This window comes from Lepus europaeus, chromosome 15 (genome assembly GCF_033115175.1).
Source record: "Lepus europaeus isolate LE1 chromosome 15, mLepTim1.pri, whole genome shotgun sequence".
In the NCBI taxonomy this organism is placed as follows: domain Eukaryota; kingdom Metazoa; phylum Chordata; class Mammalia; order Lagomorpha; family Leporidae; genus Lepus; species Lepus europaeus.
Genome location: NC_084841.1, coordinates 92,117,016 through 92,131,359, shown reverse-complemented (window position 1 = coordinate 92,131,359; position 14,344 = coordinate 92,117,016). Strand labels below are relative to the sequence as shown.

The following is a 14,344-nucleotide window of genomic DNA, read 5'->3' as shown; positions in this document are numbered from 1 at the left end:
CGTCAGTCAGACCTCAGTTTCAAAACATTCCCCAGCCAAGACACCCATTTCTCAGGGACCTGCCCCTGTTTAACTCACACGTGTCAGTGACAGAGCTCTCTATTCCCCGCCTCCCCCAGTGTGAACTGTTAACAAGCTGCTAAACACCCGCCTGCCTTCCCTGCTAGCTAATGCCGGGGGTTTCTTCTCAGCATGTCTTCCTTTTAATGAAATGGAACATCCCTAGACTGGGTGGGCAAAAGGGGACGTCTGCCAGACACCGACTGAAGAGAAACCCACAGTCCTTCCTGTGTGCGTCTGAGGTGGCCCTTTGTGTGGGGTGGAAGAAGCGCACCAGTGCGAGAATTCCCAGGCCAGCGCTGCCTCAGCCCTGGATAACCATCGTCAACAGCAAGATACTCTCCACTGAAAACATTCACCACGGAATGAAGATCAGTAAACATGCAGGTGATTTGAAGTTTTATTGAGAAAATAACTTCTGATGTTATATCCATTTATCAGAAAAATGTTTACAACAGTGATCACCATCACCACTTCTGGTGTTTATACATTGTCTCTGAGTAAAATACATTCATACTAGGCAAGGCTAGCATACTGGAATTTTGGCTAATGTTGCTTACAAGGAGATTATAACAAAACTATAATATCTGCACACTAGGTTTACCATTCAGAGATAAGCACGGTGCAACAACCATTATGCATATGTATGTGTATTTCTTATTTGTCGTCTTGACTGTCAGTCTTGCCGAAGGCTCATTACCTTACAGATGCCCACTCTGAGATGAACAGAAACAGGAGGACATCACTTCCTGTTTCACAGAATACAAACGAGAGGCAGATGAGGAGGAAAGCTCACCCCTCTGTCGTGAAGGCCTGAGCGCACCTGCCCTTCTCCACAGGACCAGGAGGCCCTCGCTGAAGGAGACGCAGCCAGCACGGCCGCTCTGGGGCACGGCTGCTGCAGGCACAGCCCCTGGAAGGCTGCAGCGGTCCCTGGCAGGCCACGTTTCATGATTCCCAAGGGCCTAGGCCATGTAAACGCAATGATTAAAGGCATTTCTCGGACTGAAAGGGCAAAACTCGGGGATCTGAACAAAGACCCAAGTGCTCTGAGTGCGGCTGGACGGTCATCATGACACAGGGATGCAAAACCAAAGAAGCTTTCGCTTAGTTACACCCGGCAGGAGGATTCCAAACCCACAGCCGTGTACAATGCAACAGGCAGCAACATCCCCATGCCTGTGTAGTGATCGGCTTTTGTCCTGTGAAGCGGAATAACATATTTCGTTAACCTTCTCACATTTGGAGGCCTGTTGAGATCTAAAATTTTTAGGGCAGAATCTGCTGAGAACTTAATGAAAACCACAAGCCCCGCCCCAGAGAATGCATGTGTACATGCATGTACATGCACATGCACGCAGTCCTTGTTCAGCTGACCCCTCTGGGGACGGAATAAAACATGAAACACTGAACGTCCTTTACTCTGCCCCTGAAGCAAGCACAGACTTCTCATGGCATTCACAGCAGAACTGGCTTAAATGTGACTTTCATACTATCAAACCCACTGCCTTTTTGGCACTTTAAAATCAATCATGAAAGAATTAGAAAATTGTTCTGGAATTACAAGCTGCTTCCTTCTGTCTCAGGACACCCAGGACCCTGTCAGTCCTCTGAGCACATCAGCTCCGACGGCTGTTCCCGGCACACAGGGTTGGGACCCCACTGTGGCCTCCCAGTGCCTCCATAACTGGGCTGTCTGCCGCCTCAACTCCACGTGGGGATGGCCTGGCCTGTCTCTTCCCACTCCAGCACTACTCAGCAGGGGGCCTCAGAGTAAGAAAGCTTTGCAGCCAGCACAGACAAGCAAAAACACTGCAGGGCAGCATGTCCGCAAGTGGAGGCTCAGAACACAAGCTACCTACTTGAAGTGCAAAAGGAAGAAGGGCCTACCTCACCCAGCCATGGAACCTAACCTGGCTGTGGGACCCCATCCAGCTACCCCTACAATCTGCCAAGACACACCTTGAGAAACTGCTTCTCTGGGGAATTAAGAAGATGTTTTAAAAGATTTTACAGTCTAATTTCAGAGGAGTAATAAGGAAGCTATAAAAGGACTTGTTTTGCTGTCTTTTTAAAAGAGACATTGAATTTGTTCTGGGTAATCTTATCTCACAATGTCACCCTCTACTCACTCAACCCAAAGTCACTCTTTGTAGTAGCACTGCCCAAGAATGGGAATTCTCACCAACAATCCATGGCACCCTTTCTGGACAAAACCCTTCTGTGAGTGCCTGTCCGCCTCCCTCACCAGGGCTGCAAGTGCAGGGCAGGTGGCCAGGCCTCTGGCATGCACTGCATCCCAACAGACAACATGACCTTGAGGTTAAATTAATTTTGCAAGCCCTTAAATATCAACAAGCAAAAATTTCATCTTTATAGCATTTTGAACATCAGCATTTTGAAGGTCTAACAAAATTTCAGGTAAACCTTTGAGGAAAACCAGATCATGGATCTGTCCTCTGATTTCATGTAATAACAAATTTTTTAAAAAATCTGCTTAAGAAATGTGAAAACACTGAAAAGTAAACAAATCCCACCAAGCTGAAAAACAGCAAAAAAGAGACAAAAACCAATTCTTAATGCCAAGAACACATCCAAAGACCACCATCACACTGCAGATTATTTCTGTGACTCCACTCAGGACTTCAGTAAACAAGATAACCAAACCAAGACAAATCCCTTGGAGCTTCAAACACAAGGCACCATACACGTCTCAGCCTCTTCACCAGAGTGTGGCCCAGCTGACTCGGGCAAGGGGCGAGCAACACGTTTCACCCTCAGAGGTCAGCCCAGGGGGAAGACAGACTCAGAAATAGGAGATCCCAGGCTTTTGATGCCCCAAGGAAAGGAGTTCTTGGTGTTAGGCCATTTGTCTAGTAAGGCCAAAGAGGTCTGTAGAGAAGCATTTGTTACAAACCTGAGGATTTTTTTTTTTTTTCATTCAAACTCAAGAATGAAACATAAATTTAACTCAATTTGTTATAATTTATTCATCTGAAACTAGATAGTATGGAGCATTAAATCTCAAATCATAGTTTATGTAGATAATGGTAGGCTTACTCTATTGAATTTATTTAAGAAAACTTTGTTTTAAATAATGATAGACTCCCAGCAAATAACAAAAATAGTATAGCAACCTTGGTGCACTCCCTACCCAGCCTCTGTCTTTATATTTACAGTAGGATTTTTAAAGGTTAATGTTTTTGAGTTTATGAAAAGCTGCATATTTTTGCAGGAAGTGCTGAGGAAACGCATTAACAAACTCAGATACCATTTTTATCACACAAAACTACTATAACAAATAGCTTTTCTAATTTGTGCCCTTTTTTGATGTTCAGCTTTTTCCATTTTTACAGACTTGTGAAAATTTTAATATAGCTCCGATTCAAATAGGCTTCACCACCCCTTCACGTTAATACAACTAGCAATATTAAATGAACAGAAATTACAAATGGAAATTAAATGCTCGCTTCTGTAAAGTCTCTAATCCTCTAGTACCCCAACAAATTTAATAACACCTAAGTTGAAATTTGATTTGTCAGTGCCAAATGTTTGTGGGGATAAAAAATCATTTTGTTTGAAAGGCAGACAGAAAGAGCTCTCCTATCTGCTGGTTCACTCCCCAGATGCCTCCAATAGTCAGGGCTGGGCCAGGCTGAAACTATGAGTTGGAAATTCAACCCAGGTCTCTCATATGTGTGGCAAAGACAACCGGCAGCAGGCCATCACCTGCTGCCTCCCAGGTGTATGTTAGTAGGAAGTTGGAACACAAATACAGTCAGGACTCAAACCCAAGCACTGCAACAGGGGAGGCAGGTGTCCCTGTGCCAAAGGCCCACTCCCTCCCCCCATCACACACCATCAGAAAGAATAGGTAAATGACCATCCTCAATGTTCTTTACAGCTTTTTTAGTGCTTTTTAAACCATCCTTTTTTCGTATGATTGATACATGAGTTTGTTGACAGAAGATATTCATCACAGAGGAATTATCTGACCCTTTTTTCCAACCTTTTTCTATCAACAAGAACCACCACCAGCACATTCCCTTTTATCCTATTATTCTCCACCATCACCTCTGAAAGACAGCGGTGCACAGTGCTGTGTGTAAGAGTGTGGACCATTTAGCTCAGCATACTCACACTTCCTCCAGGCTGTATCCTGACAGGCCATCACAAGCCTTCTGGTCAGGCTGAAAAATTCCTTTCAATAGCTTCCTAAAGCTGGTCTCTGATGTATTTTGTGCTCAGTTATAACATCGTCTTATCTCATTTGCTTCCATAACAAAAGCTCAACTAAGTAGCCCCACATAAAAATTCGTACCTATATCACATTTTGTTTCCTAGCAAAAGTAGTCTCGAAGCATCATGGACTATGTAATATAAGGCCAAAGGCAGCTGAAAACAAGGATGACCAAAAAGCCAATCAGTCATATTTATAGTCATCCCTTCCACTGAAAAGGATAAATACTTGCTATTCTAAAATGACCTCATATGATTAAAATTTCAGGACATGAAACATTACATTTCTGGTTGAAACCTGCATACCGTAAGAACAAGATCTCTCATATTCTTCAAATATGTAGATACCTTTTTCTTTGTCATGGACATATGCAGTTTTATTTAAAAAAAATTTCACAGCCCAGTATTATCTTCTGACTTGGAGCTACATTTGCCATTCAATTTTAGAATCTGTTAATGCTGGCATAGTTCTTTCTCCTACAACTTTTTAATTTTTTTCCAGAAACTAATTATAATTTTCCTGTTTTACATATGTTTTACAATTGTAAGCCACTCCAAATGCTTTTTGGAAGGCATACTATAAATCATAATTGAAAATGACTAATCCTGAGTAAAGCATAAACAGATGTCTGATTAGTGTGTTAACCACGCTTCTCCAATACACATCAACCCTAGACAACAAGAGAGTCTCATGGTCATGATTTTCAATATAAAATATCTTCACAGATTTCAGATTGCTGGACTCTAATAACCTGCCTTAGAAGACAAAGGGCACACGCACACACATGCATGAATGCAACCGCCGTAGAAGTAATGCAGGTTCATTAGGTACTTTCCCTAAATGCATCCAAACAGACGAGGCAGATTTTGAAGACTACCTGTTTCTCATTTACTTAAATCCCTCAAGAAAAATATTTACAAGGCTGGAAGACTCCTGTATAAAGCACTACCTCAGTGCAGAACAGATGAGGAAAGTGGAGGCCAGACACGGGAGCGCACTCGGCCACGTTAGCAGACTCCTCACTACAGAGCTTGCTTTCCTGACGGCGTTGCTGAGGGACTGAGTGAGACCAGCTGAGCATCGTGCTCATCTTCTAATGCACTCAGCAAAACGTGCTCAGGCATTTTAAAAACCCCAAAGTGGTTGCAGGACAACAGAAGCACCTCGACCACTAAAATAAGCCAGTTTCTGTTAAAGCCAAACTGCCACACAGCCAATCCTTCAACAGCTCAACCACCATTAAATAGAAATATTCAAAAAAATGTGCCAGTTTGGATGATTCCTTTGGATCCCTCAACTGCAGCTATAGTATATAGTATATCATTGGTGTCAGAGGCTTTCTGCCCATGTGAGATGCGCCCTAGAAACAGTGAGGCCCAAGCCCCACACAGGGGCCTGGGGCCAGGCGCACGGCGGTGTCTCTGCTCTCCTGCCACCACCCCTCCTGAGCAGTGCCGACCCACTGCACGAGCGCCCGGATTTTACAGCCTAGCAAAGTGACGATGCTCAACCACATCCAGTTTTCCTGGAGTCAAGACAGGAAAGAGATGAGCGGGTGAGAGATACAGTGCAAATACACGGGTCTAAAGTCGCCATGTTGGCCCACGAAGCTGAGAGCCCTTGCTGATCCCTACTGGACACACCAGCAGACACCACTGTTGCAGTGAAGGGCACCTCATCAGAAGTATGCTGTCCTCGGCCACCTTCAACAGTGACAGATGTGGTACTGGACCCAGACTTATGAGAGCACACTTAGGAGAGCATAATTAAAAAGCGTATTCCTCCTTTTTCAATTAAACACAGGCTTTTCTATTGAAGTAACTTACATTTTTCCTGTTCTAACAGGCATCAGATTCCTAAACTGAAGGGAAAAAAAGCCTCAGCCAAACAGCCACATATTAGAATTCAGCCTTGTCTAAGAAAATCAAGTCAATAAACTGAATAAATTAGCTGGGATAAATGATGAGTACACATTCAGCTTTTGGTCAGCAACATGTGGCCCGCAGGCAAAGCGGGCTTTTATGTACAGTACAAAGTGCTTTTTCCCTGCCCACCAATGCTCAGCATTCACCTGGATTATGGAAAATACACGGCCAAGCCAGAACACAGGCATCCTAATTTTAAAAAAGTCAGAAAAGGTTCTTTTTGTTTTAGAGTCTTCTCTACACCCATGAGAGGTGTTTTCTCTCTGCCTCGACACATCTAGTGTGCATCACCATCACCACCACCACCATCTGACTTGGCACACAAAGCATGACAGCCATCAGGGCGACAGCCGCTGGAAGGAGTTACTGTCTTCCTCTGCCGGAGTCAGTTTCAGTGTCGGCAGTTTCCGAGGAGGGAGCTGAGGGCTCTGGCGGAGCTTGTCATCCATCTGCAGAAAGCACAAAAGGTTCATCTGACTCACGCCTGGCAGTGCTCACGTGGCCGGCGGCGCCCCATGCACACTGCCGTCCAGGACAAGTACGGAACCATATGCTCCGAGGATGGCTACAGGAACCTCTCCTCCAAATAAGCTCTCAACCATCTGAATGTCATACCTCAAATACCAGCTGACTCAGTATTTGGAAAAAGCAATGCGGCTCAGCCTCGATACCCTCACAAAATAATGATTCCATAAAACGAAACTTCCACTGAACTTGGCCACGGCACGACTCAGTTGAAGGGGACTTCAACAGTAAGAGTCAAAGCAGTCCTGCAACACTGAGCACCATGGTTTACAAAGCAGCTCGCATACCTCACTCCTTCCCCCCACACGCTGGGAAGAACAGGCAGCCGGAGCCCCTCTCTGCACTGCACACAAACCCAGCAAGACTGGGAACTAACTAGTGATCTGCCCAGGTCACGACGCTGGTTTACAGCTGAGAGCTGTAACCTGAACCCAGGCCTTCTTACTCCAGCACCATCCTTCTCTCGAGTACCCCTCCGTGCCTCTGTGACAATGACCATAGCCACTCAAAGAGCAGCTCTTTGATGCCTGCAGTCCATGGACAAATGAAGCAAGGAAAAGAGGCAGACAGGATTCAGACTTCACCCAGCGGCCTTCCAAACTCGACAAATCCCAGGCCTGCAGGGAGAAACCAACTAATGTGGGCACATTAAGACAATGCCCACGAGTTTCGGCTTACCCAGAGAGCATCACTTTGCATGCTGGAAAACACGGAGGCAGGGATGATCTGGCACTCAGGCCGTAAGAAACCACTTCTAACCGGGGCACATCAGAAAACAGCGTCACGTTACCTGCCTGGGGCATGCAGAACAATGGCCCTCTGCCTCAGCCTCTCAGGATGTGCTTACAAAGCATGCAGGGAACATTTCAGCAGAGGGTCACAGGATTCATGGGAAAGGAGCGGGAATAAAAGACGAACCTTTCATCGTCCAACAGAGAAAAGTACTACCAAGGAGCTATTTAAATTAACTGACTGAAGAGGTCTTTTCCTTCCAGGGAGAACTAACATCATCAAACAAATCATCTATAGCAGTGACCAGTAGGATTTGTTGCTCCCGTGTCTTGTGGCAAACAGGAAACCCCACACTTCCCATGGCAGATCAAGTGTGAACAAAAGGGTGTCTGGGAAGGAAGAGTCTGAGATGGGCCCGAGATGGGGGCGCACAAAATGGTGCTCTGGCATCCCCCTGCACACACAGGGGCTGCACAGCTCTCTTCCCATCTGTCATGAACCTGCCACAGGGAGAAAACGGAAACGGTGCTGGACAGCCCTCATCTAACAGGTGCGTGAGCTTTAATCCCGCACACTCAGCGTTTAATGTATTTCCTCACATGACACTTATGGATGGAGCTAACAATTCAGACAGACTGAGCTTACCAAAACTTCAGTAACATGAACTCACACAATCTTACCACCCAGTGTTACTTACCTCTCAAATTGGAACAATTTGTGCAACACTACAGAAAGTACCAGAAGGTCATCCCGGAGAATGAGAGCTGGAGACCTGCCTCCACGCACTCCTGAAATGGTCACTCCAGAGAACTGGATGGTGGGCTGCCAGAAAGCAGAGCCCACTGGAGAGTGCAAGCTGAGCCCATAGCTAGGGTTCAGTTGACCGTGCTAGGTGACAGAGACTGCAAAGCTTCAGGACTCCCCGTGGGGACATGGACATGACCACATGTGAGCATGCACAGAGCTGCGTGAGGGGAGAGAGCGAGCTGGGTGATGCTCAGCTAAGATGAGGCCTGTCACTCTGATGGCAACACGGCCAGCCTGGGTTATTGGGCCATGTCACCCCTCCCATGCTTACTGAGAAATGTGCAGATCTCCTGTGTTTTCCCTGTAAGAACCACATCTCCATTCCTGGCTGTCACCCCTACCCAGTCCTTCGACATCTCGCTCACAAAGAGGACACTGCCCGCAGTGTCAAGATACCCACCTGGTGGGAAACGCACAGAGCACATTTACGAGAGGAGAGGAAGGACAGGAAGGAGCAAAACAGCTCATGTGGAACAAAGACAGACACTACGGTGCGACACTAAGAGCACACCGGCACAGGCGGCTGCCCTCGGACGATGTCAGCCCAGACCGAGGGAGGCAGACCAGCAAGCAGGATGGGTTTTTGTTCTGGTTTTCCAAAGCCAACATTTTGTATTCCCAGCTTGAAAAGGACTAACTGTGAGGCAAAAGTAAACTCTCTCTGATCTCCCAAAGTGATCAGACCACTGTTGGCTTGACACAACATTATATGCAACTTAGTAAACTTCTACTTAAATAGCTTTCTGGAAAGTAAACTAAAAACTAAGAGGGCTGGGCAGTTAATACGTGGCCTGAATGATAATATTAATAGCAGAAAGAAAAAACACTAAACTACTAGGAAACAATGAGTGAGGTAAACGTGACCTTTTCAATCAAGTTGGACTCCTTATTGACCAGCTGCGTGAGCTTCCGCAGATTGGCGTCTGCCGATTCAGGCCCAGCTGGAGGGGTGCCTAAAAAGCCAGGACGGAAACCAGAGGACAGGAGACAAGAAAGCCTTTAAAGCTGCTCAGCCGGGAAGGATCTGGGGTCCACCCACCCTGCCACTTGCCCCACCCTCCCCCAAGATGCAGAGAAAAACCATTCTGGGTTCAAAGGCACAGTTACAAGGGTCAGGAAAGCTCGGAAACCAAATATTAACAAAAGGAGAAAGGGTGTCTGCAAAGCAGACCATGTCGGGTGACATGCAGGGAGCCAAGCAGTCCTCAGGCCCACCCCTCCCCACACTTCAGTTAGGTCCTTGGACAGCTTTCTAAGAAGGTCACCCCCAGATAGCCACCCAGCAGACATGCGAAGTATCAGGGACTTAAAAACTGCAATTCCTGAGGTCTATCCCCGAGAGGCCATATTAGTAAATCTGGAATAGGACCCAAGATTTTCTGTCATGTAGGCAGGTTTGCTAACCACTGCTCCAAAGTAACAAGGTTAAGTGTTATTTAATTTTATGACTCCCAAATTATTAACCCCTCCCTTTATACAAATCACAAAACCCACTCAAAATATATGTGTGTGTGCATGTGCCTGTGGCTCCACCTAACCCAGTTATCTTTATCACTTTTGTTTCTTAAAAAGACAGCTTCAGCCATCTTTCCCAATACAAATTTAGTATGCCAGTGACTTAAGCACAAGGCCCCACACTGTCAAAGTATCACATCCAAAGTGACAGGTGCCCTCTATTTACGATACCTCCAGTCTGATGCAATCAGTTTTCAGGGAGTAGAATCAGGGGAGTGTACCTCACCAAAATCAGTCTGCTGCTGATTTCTGTTCATGCAGGAAAACGCTAGAAGCAGCGGGTAAGAATCATTTAGAGTAATTACCCATTAGGATAAATACCATTTTTTTTTTAAAGCATGGACTCAGTACCTATGGTTTTATCTTTTGGAAGAAAATGACCCATGTCAGAGGAGCAATATTTCATGGACAAAAAGGAAAAAGTGTGTGAGACTCAGAGCACTAGATAAAAGGCAATGACCCATTCCTCTATTTAAGTAAGAATTAAACCAAGCTGGAAGTTCTCTGACCAGCAGTTCAGGACCACACACACACACTTTCTTCTTCGTTCAGGTAAGTGATGCATTTAGAAGCATTTGCAAATACTCTGCACACAGACCCTGGTTGAGTAGAGTGGCTCACCTCCAAGAGTGAGCCTGAAGTAGCTGTGGAGGATGTCGTCACAGAAGCGACACAGGTTGGAGAGCTGCTTCAGGTGCTCCTGCAACTGGACTTTAGGAAACCGAACTTTATAAAGCGGTGCGAGGAAACCAAAAACGTAGGCATCCAAGGTGCAGGGCCTAGGCACACAGAAAGGACCTCTTTTTAAAGCACATTGGAAAATGCTAACTTAGGATGGTGTTTAAAATTTTCTTCATAAATGTCTGTCAATTCCTAAGGATACTGTAGTCTTTCTGAAACGTTTGAAGATTTTACAATTTAGTCTTTTAAACCTTTCAGTTTATAAAAAATAATGTAACTAGGATTTTACTCATGAAGTACTTTTTAAAAATACTCCTTTAGAAGAAAATGAGGTTGTAATTAGGGATTCATTTTTACTCACAAGTGTTAAATTGGAGGCAGGGCAAGAACATTCTCAGGTGTTTTAAAGTTGCAGCTTATTGATTCAATGTTAGATTGCCTCTTTAAGTGAAAAACTCATCTTTTCATGGTACAAGGGGCTTGCTTTAAGAAAGTGCTCAGTGAATAACTGCACAGCACAGCACAGCACGATGGCATCTAAGGGCAAGTACTCACGTGTCTCCAAAGAAAAACTGAGACGTCCCCAGTCTGTGTGACAGAAGGTTGAGGCACTCCTTGGCATCTCTGTAGATCTAGGAAGGAGAAAATCTCGTCTCAGAAGCAGCACAGTGCTGGAACGGTACTTGGGAGGCCGGCGTCTCTCAGTGGCTCACCTGGGCGCTCTCTCGCCCCTTCTTTGGAGAGCAATGCGGACCATACCTGTGCTTCCACCTCTTGGAGCTGGTAGAGGGGGGGCGCTCCCCTGGTCAGGAGAATCCTGTTCAGCGCCCCCCGAGACATTCTTCCGGGCAGGATCAAACTCAAGGGGAAAGGAATCCGAGAGGCAAACCACGGCTTTGTCACAGTAAAGTAATTGTCACTCTCAACCCAGAATGTGTGAAGCTACAAAGAGAACATTACAGGTGTGTTCCTTTACTAAAAGATCACTCAATCAACATGAAAGTTTTTCATAACTATCTTTGTATAAAGTGATATTTGTATAAACTGACCACAGGTTCCAGTTAGAATGACTCAGGAAAAGACAAAATTATTTTAAATGTGTGAGTTTTGTTGACTGATGTATTGCACAGCCCTGGAAGAAGGTCTGGCACACAACAGGTACTCAGTAAGTTTTTGCTGATAAAAAATTATGGCCCACCCAACTCTTCAGGGAGTCAAGCATTTATCTCCCACAAAAAAATTTTTATTTGCAAAATGACATCATCTTTCATGTTCATATTTGGCATACCACCTGAATGTCTAAAGGAATCCAACGGCACAGACATATAAGAGAAGCAAGGTTACTATGTGAGTGGAATTTCCTATTTTAAGCCCTCTTCTTGGTTTTTCTTCTAAACGCACTAAGAACTTCCAGCCAGGTCACTAAGTCCCGTGCTGCTCAGGAACTCTCACCACGGCAGGCAGAAGCTTCTCTTCGAGGAGAGCGACGTAAGCCAGCGTGTCTGCACCTTGCTTTGCAGTCAGCTCATAGTCAGCATTGTATTTCTAGGAAAAAATAGAAGTCAAAGGGTACCTCACAGGCAGGGAGGCTAAGCAAGTGAGGATTCCTAGTCTTCCTCATAAATGGTAAACATGACATGGAAAGGAGGAAAAGGAAACACAAACTTGGTCAAAATTGCTGCTTACTGCACTTAAAGTTCTTAGCATGGCATCAGGCAAAAAGTGAGGTAAATAAATGTGAATGGTGATTTTTTATTAACTGCTATTATTTCAATGCTCGTTAATGACCTTGTTCAGTAAGGGGCATGTAGCCCAAACTTAATAAATAAAAGCAATTATTATTTTTCACAAAAAGGCAAAAGTTCCAACTAGTTGCATTTTTTTCCAATTTAGAAAAGCCTCAAATTTTATTGACACAATTTTTAAAAAGTATTGACAAAACCAGACATTTGCTTTTTTATGTATCTTCACATGCTTAAACATTTTGGATGCATTATATAAATCTTTATACACTCAAACATTTCGGATATATTATTTCACAAAACCTTTAACGAAGGCATCAGATAAATGCTTTAAAAAAAAAAAAGTTGCTATTTCACAGGAGCTGCTGTCACACCCAGCAGAAGATATATAGCAACTATGTGACTAGTCTTATCTGTAACTTTAATAGTGAAAATGGTTACACTCAATTTTCTTACTTATACATTTCAATGAAATCCAAGCAAAATGCATGAAAATTTAATTTGAGCATAATCAGTATGTGACTTTCCAATTAAACTAAAACTCATGCTTTAGAGCGAAGACTCGTCTATTTTCTTTTTTTAATCAGACTTCAGGTATCTCAATTGTCTAATGAGTTGCAAAAAAAATCTAAAAAAAAAACAAAAAAAGAGACAATGTATTTTTTAAAAAGTAACATGCAGAGATCAACCATCTACATCTTCAAAAGGCAACACCCACCTGTCTCCTTAAAAAACTGAGGATTTTTGCAGGCTGACAAACAATGCTGTCTTCAGCTGTCAAAATTGGTACATCGCCTACAATCAAAAGACAGTTTACACACAGGGAACGTGGTGAATTCCTGCCTCCAGGCCCCTAAAAGCTACAGCCGTCCCACACGTGGAGGGGAAAGAATGAGTACGCTCGTCTTCGGTTTTGCAACTTAACAAAGGGCAGTTCCAGAGAACCTTCTCATGTCTCACAGTTTCCACTGCTGGCTCCACTCCGAGTAATTACTCAGAGTGATCGAACCGAACCGTAAGCGACACAGCCAAGGTGCGGGCAGCGACCAAGCCCCCCAGGCGCTCCAGCGCGCAGGCCTCGCGGCCTCACACGGAGCAGGACGCAACGCGGGGAAGGGGAGTCTGAAAGCTGTACCTCTCGAACCTCGCCAGGTGTTATCTATGACATGGACTTGCAAGGGTGCACCACAAAATTTGGCATAAGCCTGAAACAGAGTTTGCAAGAAACCATTTTAGACCGAGGCCGTCCCGCCCACCGCAGAGCAGCTTCCCGGGACAGCCCGGCGCCCCACCTCCAGCCGGGACGGCGCGCCTGCGGCCGGCTCCCGGGGACCTGGCTCCCCCGAGCATCCCGCGGAGCCGGGCTCTCCTCCGCCAGCCTGGGGAAACTCGGGAGCCCGGCGGGGAAGCCGTGATGTTCCCGCCGGGCCTCGGCGGGGCCCGGGCCGGGTTGGGGCTGGAAGGCCGAGGGGAGCCCAGGGAGGTGCCGCGAGCCGCACCGCGGGACCCCGAGTCCGGTGGCCTCGCTCCTCCGGCCCCGCCCCTTCTCCCCGCGCCCTGGCCCGCGAGGCGGCCTCACCAGCACCACCAGGGATTCGCTGTGCACCGAGGGGAGACCCCAGCCGCCTCCCCAACAAGTGAGCTCCAAGGGGGCCGCCATGTTGCCGGGGCCGACCTTCGCTGCCCCGGAAGTACTTTGCCGCTCCAGCTTCCGGCAGGTGGAAAGGCGGGGGCGGGGCGAGGGACTGGAAGGACCCTGTGGCCTCCTGATCGAGGCCGAGAGGGACGCTCGAAGGGTCCGCCGAGCTCGCAGGAACCCGGCGCGGGCGTTGAGGCCAGGGCCTGAGTCAGCACTCCTCAAATACTTAATTGGATGCATACTGTGTGAAGTCCTGTGAGCGTTAGTCCGGCAGGCCTGTTTGTAAGAATGACAGTTCGCGCACAAGATTGTTGTGTTTAAAATGGTGACGCAGGGGAAGAACACGGTGCACAGTAAGCGCTCAGTGGTCGTTCCATCCCCTCCCCTTTGCAGTGTGCGTGTCGCGCGGATTTGCGCCACCCTGCCACCCTGCCTCAGAGAACCGGGTTCCTGGCGTTTGGCGTTGATCTGCTTCCCT

The 14,344-nt window shown here is 46.3% G+C and overlaps 1 protein-coding gene across 4 annotated transcripts; it reads right to left on the bottom strand.

The window, feature by feature from the left end:
- Positions 1–452: 452 nt before the first annotated feature.
- MTX3 (metaxin 3) lies at positions 453–13,906 on the bottom strand. 4 transcript variants are annotated; one of them, XM_062212498.1, is made up of 9 exons: positions 13,807–13,906; positions 13,363–13,432; positions 12,946–13,022; positions 11,938–12,030; positions 11,245–11,427; positions 11,041–11,117; positions 10,426–10,583; positions 9,154–9,242; positions 453–6,674 (listed from the first exon to the last, which is right to left on the bottom strand). In XM_062212498.1, exons 1-9 carry the CDS (start codon positions 13,885–13,887, stop codon positions 6,564–6,566), a joined length of 939 nt encoding a protein of 312 aa, XP_062068482.1. In that variant the 5' UTR covers positions 13,888–13,906; the 3' UTR covers positions 453–6,563. The 4 variants fall into 4 exon arrangements, with proteins under 4 accessions (XP_062068482.1, XP_062068484.1, XP_062068485.1 ...); XM_062212500.1 differs by lacking the exon at positions 11,245–11,427; XM_062212501.1 differs by lacking the exon at positions 9,154–9,242 and having other exon boundaries at positions 6,581–6,674.
- Between the last annotated feature and the right edge of the window lie 438 nt (positions 13,907–14,344).

Coding starts and splice junctions, on each gene's coding strand:
- MTX3 (XM_062212498.1), bottom strand. CDS start 13,887: ATGGCGGCCCCCTTGGAGCTCACTTGTTGGGGAGGCGGCTGGGGTCTC. Junction 13,023..13,362: donor CACCTGGCGAGGTTCGAGAG/GTACAGCTTTCA, acceptor TTTTGATTGTAG/GCGATGTACCAATTTTGACA. Junction 9,243..10,425: donor CTTCAGGCTCACTCTTGGAG/GTGAGCCACTCT, acceptor CTGGCTTTTTAG/GCACCCCTCCAGCTGGGCCT.